Source organism: Ptychodera flava, chromosome 17, assembly GCF_041260155.1.
Source record: "Ptychodera flava strain L36383 chromosome 17, AS_Pfla_20210202, whole genome shotgun sequence".
Lineage (NCBI taxonomy): Eukaryota > Metazoa > Hemichordata > Enteropneusta > Ptychoderidae > Ptychodera > Ptychodera flava.
This window is the reverse complement of record NC_091944.1, coordinates 31,953,772-31,974,411: the sequence shown is the minus strand read 5'-3', so window position 1 is coordinate 31,974,411 and position 20,640 is coordinate 31,953,772. Positions and strand designations below refer to the sequence as shown.

Below are 20,640 nucleotides of genomic sequence, written 5' to 3'. Positions count from 1 at the left end.
TGGTCACATCTGGCTCTTTATATGCAGACAGCTAAAAATGTACAAATGCGTTTCAAATGAAGAAGATCGTAATTTTCTAAGGACAAGATTTATGTAATGTGAACAATGGAGCAGAACATGGCTTGAAGTTGAACCACAACATGGTGATATCCTTCACCAATATGAAGAAATCTGTAATATATGACAACGATGGTTCGACTCTTTCCAGGGTTGAAAAAATTATTATAAAGATTTTGGAGTTTATTTAACTGAAAATCTTAGTTATGCGACATTGAAAACGTTTTCTTTGTGCATTCTCTTTACATCTGCTTTCATTTTGATGCTCTTCAGTGCTTTGATTTCTTTGTGGTAGAAAGGTGTTTGAAAAAATCGTAGGTGCACTGTTCTGAAGAGTAATTTCCGGTAAACAATGTTGAAGTACATGAAAGCCAACAATATGGCAGCTTATAAACATTTTCATACTTTTTCGGGTTTTTTTCCTTAAAGTCTATTTACGTCTCACGAATATACGATGGCTGTCCATAAATTACAACGCGACGTTTTGATGTTTAATGTGTGACCCATTGTGATGTCCGACAGCAATGTCGGTTTCGTGGAAATAGCACTTGCTGAAGCAACATTTTCGTTATGTACAATAATGCATTACGTTTAACGGAGTGCGTACAATAATGTTAAACGGAAAATGTCATGAAATTTTGTCTCATGTATTATTTAGTGTTATATTGACGAGTTTGATAAATTTTAACGGGTAAATGTATACGACAAAATTTAACACGACTCACTGCAGTAATAATTGCTTTTTTGATCAAAATCTTGTAATTTCACACATAGAGGGTGATTGCAAAAGCACTTAGATATCTTTAATAGATTAAGGGGCACATCCATTGTATAGATATTCTTCCATTCCGCTGGTCCTTTGAAATATAATTGTAGATCTTTACTTAACTGCCGAAAACTATCATGTGTTTTATATTGCTTGAATGGTTTGTTGCAAGCAGTATTTGCATGCCTAACAATGTTATAATATTAAATGAAATACTCCCTTCGATGTCTGTATGTCTGTTTTTAGAGTGGTTAAACATCGTGTCGTAAAAAATCAATCTTCCTTCATACGAATGTTAAGTTTAAATTAAAGTAGACTGTGTCAAAACTCTGATAATAAAAGGGAATGTTCTGCTCGGAAATCACCTAGTAAAATTGGGAACTGTTGAAAATTGTGACCCTTTTATGAAACCTTTCTAGAAGTGGAAAAAACTTGAACGGTTTAAGCTTATTAACCTTTGTAGCCATTTTCTTGTCCTGCCAAAGTAAGCTGCGTGCTGTATCAGGTAATACGATGAAGTAACACCTTCACATATTTCCGCGACGCGCGTTGTTATCTTAAGCATAAACGACAACACCTCGTCCTGAATGTTTTCACTATGATTCTGAGGAATTTGAAGTGTGGTCAGCCCCTACTTTGGTCATAATGAATTTTGGGTGTTGTATACACGTCCTCCTTGAAAGATTCCAAGCGATTGGCCAGTTCCCTTTTTACATCACAGTCGCTTGCTCTAAGTCACGGGCACTTTTTTGAGTTTTTCATAGATATAACCATGTCTGAATTTTCCATCATTACATGTTAAATAATTGCTTGATATATTCGGAGGGGGTGACATAATAGCAAAAATATGATGACATTGAACTAGCAATTAGGGTAAGTGTGCCATGCAGATGTAAAAAGCTAACATTAAATGGCAACACTTACCAATTAAAGAATGTGCGCATGCTCAGTCCTTGAGAATGTTATGACTTTGCTATGTGTTGTTGGTATATTGAACAACGTTTGTATGACTTGGATTAACTTTGTAAGGCATATGAAATAGAAATATGTTGCCTCAGATATTTGTATACGGTGTAATAGTAATATGATTGATTTGTCTTTCGACATGACGACTTATAGACGATCAATATGTAAATGTCTAGTAGGTGGAGTGTCGGTAGATCGCGATCCTGGATTGCGCGTCGTCAACTACTCATTTTCATACTCTGAACTTTACAACATGATCGCAAATGTTTTCTCGATAAGGGCAGTTCACGCTTATTTGTCGATGAAATGTATGTAAAGAGAAACCGTGCATTCAGGTAGAGGTACACAGGGCTGCTACATGAACTCATGTATGAAGACATCCAAACCAGGAAACGGAAATAACCATATACTTCACTTTTCAAAGATGATGAAAGTTTCGGTCCCTTGGCTAGCTGATTTATAATTACTATTAAGTTTGTCTTGTATTGGATATAGAAGCAGATTACGATCTGTCGTGTTTACGAGTGCTTCTCTAATAATTGTTATTACAGGTTTGCGCCAGCCTTGTGTATTCTCACTCTTCTGTAAATATAGCTTGCTATGTCTTTAAAACTATAAATGTTGGTATATTTTGAAATTACTCATCGCATTTTATATATCTGTAAATAATTGCTTACTGTCGAAAAAATGCACATTTTATTTTGATGTGGAACTAAGCTACAATGAAAAATATTTATGGATGATTTGTCTACAGCTTTCAAAGCTGCACAAGAAACTTTTCGAATATAGAATGCTGCTCGGACAAATCCGAGGTACTCTCTGTGTCACCATTGGATAATCGTTTCTGACACGTTTTTGAAAAATAACGTTAAACATGATTAATTTGGAAGATATGTGACTAGAATTTTTTACCCACGATTATATTCTTTTAATCCCCGGACTGTCTTTAAAATAGTGCAACAATCACTACCATTCCTGCAATAACGAAAACAACGTTGCGCTAAGATCAGTTGTTGATCCTTATTATGCCCTATCATGCCAAATCATATTAAAGGAAAATACATTCGAGTCCTAGGAATAGATATGATGACTTTTTGGTCTGTTCCTAAGCAAGTTGACTTCCAGTACAAATATATTTATTTTTTCATCTCTTTGACATACATGTGGTTAAGCGTACGGGTAAATAACGTAAAAATTCATATTAGACGCACTGTTTTAATTCATTTCATTCCGTTGGTTGCGTTATTGTCGAGTTGGCACTGAACAAAGATTGATTATAGAGTGGGAATGTAGGGTTGGGGTTGGTAGATTTCATAGCGACATAAATACCGATTGTAGGTATGCTGATACAGAATGAGGCCTGGTTGGGTTTTTTACACTATAAAAATTTCGTTTAGGGGAGGGGGTTGAGACCGAGCGCACTTAGTTACGTTTATGGAGCGCATGTTTTAATTATCCACGACCCCTAAAACTTTGAGTTATAGTAACAGATTAATAAAAGAAATGCTGACAAAACATCCTATTGAAAGAGATTAAAAGCTCCCGAAAGGAAGGCTCTTAAACGAATGAACATATCACAATAATGGTGACGGTAAACAAATCGCCTGGTAACGTCAGTCTGACTCATTTGTTATGTGTCTCCGGGTACTGAATGGACCAATTGTTATGTCAGTTTCGTAGAAACAGGCGCTGGATCAATTCAAGAAAATTCATTTGGAGGACAGCACTTTCGTTTTACTTGCTATAGACACACTTTGTAGTCCATAGACACAAAAGTGAGCTATTGCATATTCTTTACTTTTACAATGACACGTTCAGTGAATTTCACTTTAAGCAGAAATGATGCTCTCGTAATTATGTGGACTCAAAAAATTGATTTAAAATCGCATTTAATCCAATTCAACATTTCACAGTTATTGGCCGTACTTTGACGTTAAGGTAGAACGCGCCTCGGGGACAGATATTCGGACACTCAAATTTTTCAATTCTTTTCTTATCTACCACTTGTTGGAGTTAATTTTAAAGCTCTTGATGCAAGAAAACTTTTCAGCGGCTTTGTTTTTTCGAAAATCGAAAATACTTTTTTCTCCGTAGAGTTAACACAGGGATGGCGGCCATTTTGAATTTTAAATATTGGTAGATCTTGAGTATTTGTTTCTCTAGTTCCAAACTTTGCAAGGTTACCCCCAATTTTTATTCTTGTTTTTTAAAGAGAATGATTGAAATATTCTTTGAGGAAAGTGTGAGCAAAAGTTTTAATAAGTCTTTCACTTTCGAGGCACATACTACCTTAAACAACAAATTACATACGGAGCAACATATGTAGCATCTAACATATGTCACACAAAAAAAATCAAGGGAAACTACCATCTTCCTCAAAGGGATAAAGTAATTTATAGGACATCCAACATGTATATCATCTTCGTTAAAACAAAGATGTCAGTAGTACCAAGTTGTAATCAACAAGATGAGTAATTGTATTACCAAATTATAAGACTAATAAGAAGCGGAACGTAATGTCAGAGATCTGAAAATTTAATTAAAAGACTTTGATATATAATTTTCGAACTTGATCCAGCTATTGTGTGATCAAATGCTTTAAAAGGGACATATTAAGTCAACAGAGGAAAGTTGTTCTCCACATGGTAGCCCTTGTTGCTATTATACGGTTCAAGAGAAAAGTGGAGCTTGTACTAAAATGCTTTTAGTGTTCAAGTTTAAAATAGTATATGGTTGTTATCGTAATAAGTTTCTACTTCACGTCATCATGAATTTCATATAGATTACTTGTAAAACGTTTTGGAGATTTTTCAACGGCTTTGAATACTGAACCTGATGCTAGAGTTAATATAATTCTCGATGGGCCAAAGTGTAACGTTTGGTCAGTCATTGCCGTTTACATACTTCGAAGTATTGCTGAATATATATGACTTCTAGTTTTGAATTAATAATAGGCAATCAGCACTTTGATTACGAACCGATTAAAGCACTCATGATCAAAGTACAATTTCAAACAAGAGGAAATATCGACACCTGGTAACTCAGTAAAGAATGTCAAATTTCACATAACGCTTATTTTGGTCTGTTAAACTTCCCTTATGTTGCAAATATGAAACATTCCGCTTGGGTATATTTACCTATGATATTGATTATTTAAGCATTCATACGCGAATGTTAACTTAGTTTATAACATGGTAAGTTTTCCGTTTTGAGGTCAATCGAGTGCTGATGTAAGAGGCCCTCTTATGACCTTACAAATTCGTTTTTCGGTACACTAATTGGTGGCAAATGACGTCAATTTGTTCTAAAAGTGATTACGGCGGCAAGGAATACCAATTGTAAATTTATAGCAATAAGTAAATATGTGACACATTTCCCTTAACTTTAACAGCTGTGATATTCTAGCTATCAATGGAATTTCTGGAAATGCAAATAAAATGAAAGTCAAGTAAGTAAATGCTTAAATAAGTTGGGTAAGTAAATGTTAGTAAATGCTTTTTACTAAAGAGATCGTGTGAAAAACGTTTGCGACACTGAGTCAAAATAAAGATGCGTTATGTCTATTTTAGACGTGCTTCTAATAGTTACAGTGTCCTCTATATGACCTTTCACTTTGATGCAGGTACCAGCTAATGCACTGCTCTGTGTAACCTTTGCCTTCTGATAGTTTGGTGTGAAAGCGGGTTGTTCCTATTATTTTCTCTTCAGCTCTAGTTGTACTATCTTGTTCGGGATCAGTAAATACAACTTAGTGTACTATATATATATTGTCAAGCTGTCACAGTTCTCAATACAGCAACACTTTGATAAAGACAGATGGAATATATAACTTTCAGTTATCAATCAATGTCATGATTTTCTTATAGACTATATACAATTTTTCTTGCAGCCTCTTTGAACATGTCAGCCTTATAAACGAGATTTTAAAAATAACAAAGCCATGTATATAAATCAACAGGGCACAATATGTATAAAACTGAATAAATTGTACTCCAAAATACATCAAAAATACATCCCTGTAATAATACTCGCTCCTTCCTTGAAAAACGTGTATTTTCAAATATCGTGAGTGATTTCAGAAACATTCATATATTTGTTAAACAATAAGGGGCAGAATCATTTGTTTCAGGCGAATATACGCTTTGCTTTGCCTTTGAAGCATAATAATTTTCACTGAACTGCCCAGAATCTGTCTTGGATTCTCTATCGCGTATACTGTTGTGTATAGTAAACATAGCGCCTCTCTTTATATTGCTTGACTAGTTTTGATGCAAATAGTATTTCTTTGCCTAAGAATGTAAATAATATTACATGACAAGCGAGGGTCTATGCCGTCTTTGTTAACTTTATATTGATGAACTTAAACAGGAAATTTCAAAACGAAGAATACAAGTTGATGATCTGCCTCGTAATCGTTCATTCGAATAGGCAAGCGCCGACAATGGTGGCCTTCTTATGAAAATGCCGAGATGTCGACAGCACCAAAATGGTTTGCTTGTCTTTTGTTGCAATTTTATGGACAAACCAAGTTAAACGACGTGCTATACAAGGCAGTATGAGTAACAACTTCACCTATGTTCCCGAGGAGCGTAGTTATCTCAGCTATAAAAAATACACCTCGTCCTACATAGTATTCTAATTCCTACTAAGATTCTTAGGAATTGTGAGTGTGATCACTTCGTCATCTGGTATTCATATAATTGTGCGTTGTACACACATACCTTTGAAAGATAGGAAGCAATTGGCCGGGAACGTTTAAGACCACAGACCCTTGTCCTAAGTGGAATGCACTTCTTTCGGTTTTTTGTTTATGTGTAACATAATGTCACAATTTTTGTACATTGAAGTAACTGTCACGTACACACTGCATCAAGCAAAATTAGTTCAGTGCAGTTTCATTGGCGGGAAAATGTGATAAAAGCAATATCAGAATGTTCAAGCAGTCAGTGTACATGTGAGTTTATCAATGGGAGCGCGGCGACACTGACAATGTTGACTGTGGCACAGTGATGCCGTATTGGGTTAAATTGTTGCAAAATTTATCGAAAGAGAATGTTTATAATGAATGCAGGTTGCGTCTTCTTATCGCCCAAAACGTTTTTTCCTATCACCCAAGTGCGTTCTAATTCCAAGCTATTTTGAAATTCACTGTAAAGCGTATCACACATAATCATGTGATTGGTGGACATGAAATGGTAGCACTCAGCAACCAAAGAACGCAGGCGTGCTCATTCTTTGACTATACACTGAATTTAGTATGCGCAGTCGGGTATGTTGCACAAAACTCGATTTGGATGATTTTTTTCTGCACTGCAAGTGAAACTGTAAATGTTTCTCCTTCGAGGTTTGTGTAAGGCAGGCCAGTAGTATATGCCAGTCGTATATTTGATTGGTCTTTCACTATGGAAATTACTGACGATCAGCATTTAAATGTTAATATTGGGTAGTGTTGGCAAATGACAATCAAGGCAGAATGCGTAGCCACAGATCTATTTTGAAAATCTGAGTTTGACAACCAAGCTCAAAAAGGCAGTTTACGCGTATTTATCTATGAAATGTATCGGTGAAGAGAAATCTAGTCAGCTGACGGAGATACGCAGTGGTACTACATACGCTCGCATACGAAGACAGCAAATTTTAAAAACAACGACAACGAAAATATCGACTTGAAATAGTGAACATTTTGCTATCATGAAGTATCGATCCTTTAGAGGATTGACTTGTTATTTGTATTGAGTCTATATGGCAATTGACAGAGGTAGTAGGAGATCAAATCAGTCGTGCTGTCTTGTACTCCTTCAAATAACTGCAATTACATGTTAATGACAGTGTTGTGTACTTTTCCCTTCTGTCAAAAGTTGGCCGTATCTGTAATAATGAGACAACATTAGCTGAGGGTTTAGTTCAAATGGTGGAAGACATTGTCAACCTGTCAACCTTTGTAAAATTTTCTATCCGTAAATTACTCCTTACTCTTCATTAAGAAATGGACATTTAATTCAGATGTAAGCCTTAGTTCAAGGAGATTTAAGAGGTGTACACGTCACTTTTGCGAATACGAAATGCTGCATGTGCAATCTAAGGTACACATTCTGTAACACTTGCATAAACAAACTATGCTGACACAGCTAGTTGAACATAACTTGAGACATGATAATGTAAGATGTCACTGGTAATGCCGGCGATTTAATTCTTTCACTACTCAATGTTTCTCCTGAATAGTGACACAAGCATTATCACCTCTGCAGTAATAATACCATTTGTTAAGACCTCAATCTGGTCGCTGTGCTGAAAGCGCAGTATGGTTGAAATAAAGTCTGACTATCTGACGACAATCTATAATTGGACGTTTATGAATTCAAACTAATTGCCGCTAATAAATACTAAAAGATGGATACAAAAATACAGTATTAGGGCTTGAGACAGCATTAACAATAGGGAGGGCGAGTATTTATATAACATAGACTCCACTCTTTAAAACGATGTATTTGAAGAAATATGGACATATCTGAAGTCATACTAATTGCTGCTTTCAAATACATTTATGGATATGAAATTAGAAGAATGACGTTGCGCTCAGTCGATTGCCTGGTGACCTTTATTATACCAAAATTACATAACGTCATTAATATTCAATCATATTGACGGATAATGCAAGTCCAAGAAACAGATATGATGAAAAACTGGTCTGTTCCTGATTAAGATGACTTCCACTACAAAAATATTTACTGCTTTCATTTTGATGCTGTTCAGAGCTTTGTTTTCTGTCTAGTAGAGAAGGCTTTGTATTCAAGTTAGGCAAAATATAGACACTTTTCTACAGAGTAATTTCTGGTACACAAAGTAAATATACAATAAATGACAGCAAACAGTATGACAGATTATCGATATCATAGTTCTTTTTAAGTGGATGATTTATGTTTACAGTATTTACAAAGGCTGTCAGCGTGCAACATATCTACATTTAATGCATGATTCTTTGTAATGCCCGACAACCATATCAGCTTCGTCGAACCACGTCTGACTTCGTGGAAACGGCTGTCATTGAAACAAACGAAATTTAAGGAAATTAAAATACTTTCGTTTTACGCACTGGGTGCGATGTACTGTTAAAACACATACAATATTGTTAAACAGAAAATGACACGAAAATTATTCTTCTGCATTATTTAGTGTTATGATAGCGAGTTGGCTAAATTTCAATGTGTAAATATATACGACAACATTAAGCAGGAGTCGTAATAATAATTGCTTATTTCGTGAGAACGAGTATTTTAATACGTAATGAATAATTGCAGAAGCGTTCAGCTATCTGTAAAACATTGAATGGCACTATCAGTGTTGCAGGCATACATTCATTCCGCTCGAAGCTCGATTTATAATGATCTTCATTGATTGAAGTGATATTATCTTCACTGCCATACATTGCCCTATATTCAGTATTGTGTGGACTTTTGTTATCTACAAACGACACTGTTCGCTTTAATATTGCTTCTTTTGATGCAAACAGTACTTGTATGACAAAGAGTACCAATAACGTTACACGAAACGGTTTCTTTGATATCTGTCTGTCCCTCTCTGTCTGCACAGTCTCTCTCTGTCAGCCTATCGTCTGCTTCTTCATATGTAAACATCAAACAATACATGATAAAGTTTCAGTCTTCCTTTACGTGATCGTTAACTTTAAATGAATAAAAATAAAACAAAAGTGCAAGGCTACGAAGCGTAAGGCATTCTTCTACCCGGAAATTACCGATAAACCGGCAAATGTTAAAAATGGCGGCCTTCCTATGAGACTGCCAACATGTTGACAGCACTGAAACGGTTTGCTTACCTATTTTAGCCATTTTTCAGGTCCAACAAAGGTAAACAACGTAAAATACTAGGCAATACGAGTGACAGCTTCACCTGTTTTCCAGATAAGCGTAGTTATCTTTGCTATAAACGAAGACACTGCGTCGTACATGTTAGTCCACTAAGTCTAGATCCGTGGGGATTGTGAGTGTGGTCAATCCCTAGTCTGGTCATTATGTTTTTTTCTGCGTGGTATACACATCCTCTTTAAAAGATTGAAAACGATTGGCCTGTACTTTTTAGACCATAGACGCTTGTCCTGGGTGAAAGGCACTTTTTTCCTTTTTTTCATATAAAACAGTGTCACAATTTTGTTACATTGCACTTGAAATCGTTGCTTGATATTATGTTGAATCTTAGTTGTCATAATAGCAAAAATATCATAAGATAGAGCTGACCAATGAGAGTAAGCGTTTCACACATGTGTGTATGCAGAATATTACATGGCAACACCCGGCAACTAAAGAATGTGCGCATGCTCAGTCCTTGACTATGTGCTGAATTTATATGTGCAGTCGCTATATTTGACAACACTTGATTTGTAGTAATTTTGACTATAAGGCACGTGGAAATTGGCCTATTTGGTCTCGGATTTTTGTGCGCGGATAATAGTCGTATGTTTGTTACTTGCATGGTACCTGAAACTCAGGTCCTTGCTGACCAACTCGGGTGACACACAGAAGACTTTTAATCCCCCAAAGTGTGAATGTTCCATCTCTACCTTTATGTTATCCAGCTCTTGCCATTGTAGGAAAGGCAGGTCTGTGACATTAATCCTCTGATAACTAAGTAGGGAAGTAGGGTATTCCTAAGTTAATGGAGCTTTCGCGTAATGGAAAGTGTGTAATATATGGCAATGGATGTAGAGAGAGAGAGATAACTACCGGTCGTGCTGTCTAGTACTCCTTCAAAAACTGCAAGTAGATGTTAATGACAGCGTTTTGTACTTTTCCCTTTTGTAGAAAAGTTCGACGTATCTATAGTAATGAGAGAACATGAGCTGGAGGTTTACATCTTTTGAAATGGCTCATTTCAAGGCTTCATTTATCAAAGGTTTGCGAAAAGATTTAGTTCAAATGGTGGAAGATATCGTCAACCTGTCAACCTTTGTATATTTTTTCTATCCGTAAATAACTGCTTACTGTTAATTAAGAAATGCACATTCTATTCAGTGTGATATGTTTAAGCCTTTGTACAAGTTGTATTCCTGCATGTTTTTTCTTTAGTTTTAAGATCTACGCGTCATTTTTAAGCATGCAAATCCAAGATACCCATTCTGTAATACAAACAAACTTTGCTGACACAGCTAGTTAAACATAACTTGATACATGAATTTTGATGTAAGATGTGAGCGATTTTAATCTTTCACTGCAGCAAGTTTCTCTAGAATAGTGACATGAGTATTATCACCCTGCAGTCATCATATCATTCGTTAAAACCTTAAACAGGTCGCTCAGCTGAAAGACCAGTGAGGTTGAAACTTATCTGACATTATATAATGGGACGTTTATGAAGTCATATGGATCCTTTTGTAGTCAAACTAAATGCCGCTATTAAATACTAAAAGATGGATTTAAAAATACAAGATTAGGGCTTGAGATAGTATTAACAATGGGTAGGGTGAGTATAAAATATACCTACTCTATAAGACGCAGTATTTGAAGAAGTATGAACATTTCTGAAGTGATACCAATCCCTTCTTTAAAACACATTTATTGATATGAAATTAGAAGACTGACGTTGCACTCAGTCAGTTGCTTGATGACCTTTATTATTCCATATTGGCATAACGCATTTAATGTTTAATCATATTGACGTATAATACCAGTCCCAAAAACAAACGTGGCGAACAATTGTTCTGATCCTGAATAAGATGACTTACACTACAGAAATATTTACTGCTTTCATTTTGATGCTGTTCAGACCTTTGTTTTCTGTCTAGTAGCGGAGGCTTTGTATTCAATTTAGGCGAAATATAGACACACTTTTTTGGAATGATTTGTGGTACACAAAGTTTAAAATAAGTGACAGCAGACAATATGACAGCTTATCGATATTGTATTAGTTCTTTTTTTAAGAGGATGATTTATGTTAACAGTCTCAACTGTCAGTGTGCATGGTAACGCAAGGCATTCATGTTTAATGTATGGTTCTATGTAATGCCTGACAGCCACGTCAGCTTCGTGGAACCACGTCTGACTTCGTGGAAACGGCTCCCATTGAAACGAAAGAAATTTAAACATTTTCGTTTTACGCACTGGTACGATTGACCGTTAAAGCGCATACAATAATGTCAGACAGAAAACGACAAGAAAATTTGTCTCATGTGTTATTCAGTGTTATGATGGCGAGTTGGCTAAATTTCAATATGAAAATGTATACGCCAACATTAAGCAGGACTCGTAATAATGATTGAATTTTCTCGTGAAAAGAGTATTTTAATACGTAATGAGTGATTCCAGAAGCGTTCAGATATCTGTAAAACATTTAAGGGCACTATCATTGTTGCAGGCATATATTCATTCCTCTTGTAGCTCGAATTTTAATGATCTACAATAAATGAAGTGAAATGATCTTCACTGCAATACAATGTCATACATTCGGTATCGCTCGGACTTTTGTGTTATACAAACTGGTCACTTTGATATTGCTTGACTTCTTTTGATGCAAACAGTATTTTTATGACAAAGAGTACAAATAATGTTACATGAAACACATTCTTTGATGTATGTCTCTCTGTCTTTCTCTGTCTGCCTATCGTCTGCTTCTTCATATTTAAACATCAAACAATATATGATAAAGTTTCAGTCTTCCTTTACGTGATCGTTAAATTTAAAGGAATAAAAAAAAACCAAAAGTGTAAGGCTACGAAGCGTAAGGCACTCTTCTACCCGGAAATTACCGATTCAAATCGGCAATTGTTAAAAATGGCGGCCTTCCTATGAAACTGCCAAGATGTCGACAGCACGGAAAAGGTTTGCTTACCTATTTTAGCCATTTTCAGGTCCAACAAAGGTAAACGACGTGGGATACTAGGCAATACGAGTGACAGCTTCACTTATTTTCCAGAAGAGGGCAGTTATCTTAGCTATAAACGAAGACATCTCGTCGTACATATTAGTCCACTAAGTCTAGATCCTTAGGGATTGTGAGTGTGGTCAGTCCCTAGTCTGGTCATTATGTTTTTTCTGCGTGGTATACACATCCTCTTTAAAAGATTGAAAACGATTGGCCAGTACCTTTTAGACCATAGACGCTTGTCCTGAATGGCAGACACTTTTTTCCCTTTTTTACATGTAACACAATGTCACAATTTTCTTACATTGCACTTTAAATCATTGCTTGATATGTTGGATCTTAGTTGTCATCATAGCAAAAATATCATAAGATAGAGCTGACCAATGGAAGTAAGCGTATCACATATATATGTATGGTGACATCGAATATGACATGGCAACACCCAACAACTAAAGAATGTGCGCATGCTCAGTCCTTGACTATGTGCTGAATTTATATGTGCAGTCGGTATATTTGACAGAACTTGATTTGGAGTAATTTTGTTTATAAGGTACCTGGAAATTGAAATGTGTGGTCCGGAGATTTGTGCGCGGCATTATAGTCGTACGTTTGTTTTGTCTTTCTCTATCATGATGCTGATTGACGATCAACATTTAAATGTTAATAAAGGGCAGTGTCGGTAGATGACGATTCAGCCTAATGTGTGGTCAACTACCAATTTTGAAATATTGAGTTTGACAACACGATTGCGAATGTCTCCTCGATATGAACAGCTTTACGGGTACCTGTGGATGAAATTCATAGGTGAGGAGAAATCATGTCCACGGGCAGAGATACACAGCAGTAGTGCATGTAGTCGAGTAGACGGCAGAACTAGAATACAAAAACAACAATATCGACTTCATATTTCAATGATAATGCTATCATGACAAATGTTTCGGCCTCTTGGTTAGTTGATTTATAAATATCACCAAGGTTATCTGGTAATGGTGTAGAAGTAGTTACCAAATGCTGTGTTGTCGATTACTTCCCTAAAAATGTTATAATACGGCACATGCTCATTTCGTGTTGCGATTCGTCAGAATACGTCACGTGAAGAGATAGATACGTCTAGTCCCCACTGAATCGACAAAAGTGTCGTCAGAGGGTATTTTAGAAAAGCGTTTAGGAAATAGCGTTGACCAAATTTGGAAAAGTGCCAGGTCACGTGACCGTAGTGTCGTCTGCAGCTATCTTACAATGGCGGGTGACTAGAACGTAATGTGCGCCCGGGATGAGCGACGAACCTCTCTCTAAAAACAGATAGATTTTCCATTCCAACAGCGTAGGAACTTGAGCAGCTCATCGACGGAAAAGATTCAACCGAATATGTTGCTAGGTATGCTTAGAATAGTTTTGGAAGAAAGTGGCACCATACTGTAACCGCTGCGGAAATATCGCCAAGTAAACTTGTCACTATTGATTGTTGCAGTGCAAATATCACAACACATTAAAAACTATAACATAATACAACATGAGCATGTGATGTGTTATAAAACACCTATAACCTGCATGGTCTTTATTCGGGCCATAGCGGCCGTTTATTACCTATCGTGGCCGTGTGTTACCTGAAACACATCTACGGCCTCGGGAAATAGGGATGTGTTTCTGGTAACACACGGCCCCTCGGGGTAATAAACGTGTGCTATAGCCCTCGTGACCAGGTAATAGGTGTTTAATATCACAGGTTAAATGCAAGCCTTGTTTACTCTCCACCTTCTGTAAACATGTCAGGAATTATCTATAGCACATAGACAACAAGAGTTGATATATTTCGAAATGTCTCATTTTACAGGGAATACGAGTTATAGAAACAAATATGACAAATATTTGGTCTGTTCCTGAACAAGTTGACATCCAGTACAAATATATTTACAGCTTTCATTTTTATGCTGTTCAGAGCTTTATTTTATGTGTAGTAAAGAATTGTTTGAATTCAAGTGAAGTACCTCGAGTGGACCATTTGATAGGGGGTCTTGGGCTGGAGGCTCTGGGCATTGCAACATGTTTTGCTCCGTCTTAGCAGCATAGTTTCCGCAAAGGTTGCCTTGAATTAATTTTGTTGTTGATTAGAGTAAACACATTAAAAAATAACGAAAAACAAAATTGCCTAAAAGAAAACAAAGCACAAAACACAGTCTTTTGAAATACAGTGTTGTTATAGTAGCGGTTGCTGTCACTATGTGTTTATTTTTTCAGTATAATAATGTGAACGCAACAAGTAAACATTCTAAGTGCGTTTTTACTGTCCGGACTTAAATTTAATTGTGTAAACAAAACAGGTTTACGTCTGATGATTGTAATTCTTGGTATGTCGACAGGAGAGTTAAACAACAAAGTGCTGTGGTGACACCAAACAAAAAATTGAAAATTCAGCAAACGTTTAAGCCATATACCTTCGATATTTAATTACTTAATTTCGTGAAAGTGTGTATATATTTCTGCTAAAATCATTTATGACAAGTTCACAGATCTACCCCTTTATGTTTTGTTAGTTCATGTCACCTTTTGAAAAATTTAATAAAAGTGTGAGTCATAGTCTACTTGCCATCATTGAAATTAATGAACAAATATAACCTTCATATTGTTCTGTGACATAATGCATTTCAAATCTGTACGAGGTAGTAAATTAAGTGACATTGCAAAATGACGTGAGATTAAAACTGTCTGTAGGCATGTACATAAACGTATTTGTATGTTTGAAATGTATTTTATTCGTGCAAAAGGGAAAAAAACGTTGAGGGCGTTTTGCCAAAGGTAACTATTATTTAAGTTTTCACGGTCGCCTGATTTGATGAAGGATCAGTGCACAATAGCTGGTTCGCTGAGGGTATTTCTTTGTAAAAGTGATGGCCTTCACCCCATTAGTGTATGTGGTGACAGGGACTAAATCGCGTGCTGACGTCAGCTAGAGTCGTATGTCATTTGTTTTCCTGTACTGAATAGACTCGTTGTTATGTCAGTTTCGTAGAAGCAGGCCCTTGGTTGATTTAAGAAAATTCACAAAGAGCATGTCACCTTTTGAAAAATTTAATAAAAGTGTGAGTCAAAGTCTACTTGCCATCATTGAAATTAATGAACAATTTATAACCTTTATGCAACTCTATTTATTTATAAGTATACAAGTAAATTTTCCCTTTATACCAAAGAAACCCAATGAAAAAGGTTTTTGTGTTAAATATATTTAGACATTCTTTTAATAATTAGAATGTCCATCTTGACATTTCCTTTCTCTTTACTATGAAAATATTCTGCTTCGGTACGTTTTATGTGACATTGTGCACGTTTGCATCTATTTAGCTATACATTTGAAGTATCCCGCGGTTCAAGTGCTTATGTTGGTGGCCGTCATTATGAGGTTACAAATTCGTTTTCGTGCACAGAAATTTTTATTCTAAATTGTGATTGCGGATGTGGAGAATACGAATTTCCAAATCCATGAAATAATAAACAAGTTGTACATTTCCCCTGACTACTATGGGATGATCTCACTCGACTAACTATAACAAGCTCTAATGATCAAGCCATTAATAGATTTTAGAAACGCTGGTTATAAAAACAAAAAATGATGGATATATGCTAATGCTCTACTTTTACAAAAGCGTTTTCCTGAAAAAAGGTTGACACACTCTGAGTCAGAATAAAAATATGTTATGTGTATTTTAGACATATTGTTAATAGTTAGTGTGTCCTCTATATGACCTTTCACTTTGATACACATGCCGGTTAATGCAGTGCTCTGTGTAACCCTTACCTACTGACAAGGTGGTGTGTGATCGGTTTGTTTCTGGCCTCATCTCTTCTGCTCCATTTATCTTTTGGAGCTTGTTCACATCAGCAAAGACAACTTAATGCACAATTTATGTACTGACTGTCCGCTTATTGGTTGTGTTTGTCATATTGTCAAGCTGTCACAGTTCTCAGTACTGCCACTTTTTGATTATGAAAAATGGAGCTTATCACTTTACGTTATCAATCAATATCATGATTTCGTTACCGACTGCATAAAATGCTTCTTGCAGCCTTTGTGACCATATAAGACTAATATTCGAGATTCTGAAAATAACAAAATAAAGTACACTCTCTTGACTGGTGGCTATTAGAGGAAGGAATAAACAATATATAAAGGCTAGTATTTGATAGTTACACTTTCAACAATGTGAGAAATTTTTGAAGTGTAGTATATATATATCAAATCTACAACCTTACAAAAGTAAATTTATAAAGTAATAGAACTAATATATCATCGTTGTGTTTTATAATATATATATATATATATATATATATATATATATATATATATTTATAATATATCAGCTGTGAAACAAAGTTAAGTAGACGAGCGTCTAACTATTTCCGTGTACCACGGTGCAGCACAGTCTAGAATGTACTGTCTGAATATATATCGGAATTGCAACGGATGATTCTATTGGCTACCCAAATTGCTGACTTCTACAAGGTGACCTTTACATTCGCCAATGAAAACGTGCGTACTACACCTGTCGGCCGTCATAAGCTCAATTGAAAATGGCCGCTGAACAAATAAAGAAGCGATCACAAGGTCAAGCTTCGCCATACGATCTTCGGTTTGGAAGTACACAGAGAAACAAGAGAAGGACAATTACGTGGATTTAAACTGTTTTCAAAGGCAATACGCTGGTATTTTCTCACGAAAAACTACCCGATTACAGTTTGAATTTTAGTAGGCCGACGTGCGTTGCACTGCCGTAGACGTCAATGTGAACATATATAACCAGCTGCAGGCATGATATGTACTGCTTTTCGGTCTATCCGCGCCAATAAGAGCTTCGCCCTGAGTGGTTTAAAATACGATCAGACCTCTAAATCCACTTCAAAAACGATCGTCAGGTTAAATCCAAATGTGAGCTTCTGAACGTACAAATGTTCATATCATATACCAAGGTTCTTACTTTGCATACCCATATAGTAAAATAAACTTGAGGATCTTTGTTTCTATTTGTGAAATATGGCCGTCTTGTCATTTTCAATCATCATTGATAAATAAATTATCCTTTTACCTCCCTAGTGGTATGAATGTTCTTCATTTACAGATTTTCATACCCAACATCTCGGTTCTTAATTTAAAGCATAACATAATACAATAATGAAACGTTTCTCGTTTTCTGTGCTTACAACATCACAGTGTTTAATCTAGGATGGCATCAACAAGGTTGATTTACCCTTTTACAAGACAAATTAGGAGGGATTTCACCAGTTCATGTGCTCTACTTGTATATCTAAGGTGTCTGGCACAATTTCATGGGGCCGGGCTGGTTCCCCCTTGACAAATTAATTGGGGGTGCCAACATGTGAACAGAGGGGGAATCCCCATCCCCCTGTCTAGATGTAACATGGTGTAATATCATCTACAATTTCAAATTTATATCGTTAATAACGGTGAATTATTATTATAGTTTACCTCCTAAAAGCTTAGAGGTTCTTAACATACCGATTTTCATATCATACAATCAAGGTGCTTACTTTACTGATCAATTGTCAAATTATTTCTAGACTTTAGTTTTCTTTGTTCAAAATATCGTCAACATAACCACATTTTATCATTTGTAATTATGAATTATCATATTTAATCTCCCAGGAAAATGCCTTTTATGATGTAACAATGCTGACAATTCTCCTAAAAATACTAGAATTTCAAGTTACTGTGACCTGTTAAAAGTGATTTTAGCTGATTTTCCAGGGCTTCCGGCCTTGAGCCGGACGATGGGCACCCCTGACCCTTCCCCCCTCAACGACTCTTTGTGGTCATGGCAGCTTCAAGCAGCCTGCTTCTTCATTTTGACCCCTACTTCAAAATTTAATGAAAATATCAAATATCTTATAGAATAGAATGAACAATAAAACTCATTTTGACACATTGTTGAATCGTGGATTCTAATGAATATAAATCCACAAGGTAAAATATGATCAATATCCGAACTTTTATAAAAGAACGCCGGATTGAAATGAAGTCTCCTGTCTGCAAACTGTAAAGTCAACATTAGCGACTATATAAAATGGCGGAAAACTAATTCAACCTAAAAGATATTTAGATCAGACAAAAATATGACTTACTAACCCATTGCAGCCATTGTTTTGGTTCAACCAACGAAGACTGCTTGTATATTGATAACAAAAAGATTGTTCTTCACATATTTTCCCGACGAGGGTAGTTATTTTAAGTACGCACGAAACAACCCGGTAGCCAAGTCTTTCCCTGACAGTGTCGGCAATTCTCACTGTTGTCAGTTTCCTGCTGTCTTACCGTATAATAAATGAGTTGTGCTCAAAGATGTCGAAAGTCTAAAAGATTGCACGCGATAGGGTAATGCTTTTATATCATAGGTGATTGCCCTTACCACATTAAGGCACTTGGTTTTGGCTTTTATGTTAATGTTTCTATGTCAAATTTTAAAGTTATTGTAATCGAAGGTACAATTATCATGATTTGCTTTTAGATCTTTGAAATGAGTTGTCATAATGGTTAAAATACGATAAGAGCAGAGTAACTAACCGATCACGACAAGCTTCTCATTCAGACATCAATTGTGATTGGAAACATAGACATTGAGCAACTGATCAATGCGCGCATGATCAAAGATAGAACGCATACACCGGAAACTATTCGTGTTTTTTGTCTAGTGAATTTTCCATGTGCTGTTGGTATGCACAGCAGTTTTAAACTTGGAGTGTTTTGTCTGTGTGTCGAAAATAGAAATATTCTGCCTCTTGGGATTTTGGAAGAAAGCCTTTTTCGACAAAATCTATATATCCTACCAATGATTTATATGGCCATGAGCAGCTGTTGTCATGGTTACCATTGCGTTATTTTCTACATGCCAATGCTATGAGAACGTATATTTTCTCGTCCTCCGAGAAAGTTATGGATAAAATTTTAAATGTCTATATTTACTTATTACAGTACCAACTTTATTTGGTACTATGAGAAAAAGGTCTAAGGTCAAGGTGACCTTCACACAGAGACATTAATTTTCCATACTGTAAAGAAACTCGTCGACTGAAACAGTAAATTGGTTAATATGGTGCTCGACGTGTTTTGTGATGATGCAGTGCTTGCATATGGATCGTAACAGCTGTATTTGTATAGACGTATATATAATCATACGCCCAACTACGGTAAGTCTCATACGATGCTGACACTTTCACAGCACGCGAATCTTAGCATCCGTCTTTTTGCCCTTTGTCGATCTAATAGTGCGTTTACTACTAGAACTCTGATTTATATTAAGACGATTGAAAAAACTAGTAAAAAGTATAATATTCGCAAATATAAATTTAATATAGCTTGTCAAATTGACCTTTTTGAAGTCAAACTAATTGCAACTATCAAATACTTAAAGATGGATACAAAAATACAAGATAAGCGTTTGAGACAGCATCAACAATGGGGAGGACGAGTATTTATGCAGAATATACCTACACTATGAAACGATGTATTTAAAGACATAAGGACATTTCAGAAGTCATACTAGTCGTTACTTTAAAATACATTTATGGATAGGAAAATAGAAGAATGACGTTGCATTCATTTCAGTGCTTGATTACTCCTATTATACCATTTTGGCATAATGTTATGCTTAAATATTCAATCAAACTTACAGATAACACCCACCCATGAAACAACTACGGTGAATAATTTGCCTTCTCCTAAACACGTTGACTTCCACTACAATTATACTTTACTGCTTTCATTTTGATGCTGTTCAAAGCTTGATTCAATGTAATGCACGACAGCCACTTCAGTTTCGTGGAAACGGCTTTCATTCAAACGAAAGACATTTGAATGAAAGAAAACGCTTTAGTTAAAAATTTGTCTTGCATTATTCAGTGTAAAAATGGTGAGTTGGCTAAAATTCAATACGTAAATTTAAAAGACACAATTAGTCAAACAAGCTGTAATA

The 20,640-nt window shown here is 35.8% G+C and overlaps 1 protein-coding gene across 5 annotated transcripts in view; it reads right to left on the bottom strand.

Moving 5' to 3' along the window:
- LOC139116078 (uncharacterized) overlaps positions 1–20,640 on the bottom strand; it is an 88,386-nt gene that overhangs the window by 52,639 nt on the left and 15,107 nt on the right. The window contains exon 1 of one of the 5 annotated variants that reach the window (XM_070678592.1): positions 12,629–12,800. The exons of 3 other annotated variants lie outside the window; for them this stretch is intronic. In XM_070678592.1, coding sequence (XP_070534693.1) covers positions 12,629–12,641 — 13 coding nt within the window. In that variant the 5' untranslated portion in view covers positions 12,642–12,800. Of the gene's footprint in view, positions 1–9,623; positions 9,736–12,628; positions 12,801–20,640 lie in introns of those variants that run through there. One more of the 5 variants, XM_070678593.1, reaches the window with a different exon arrangement.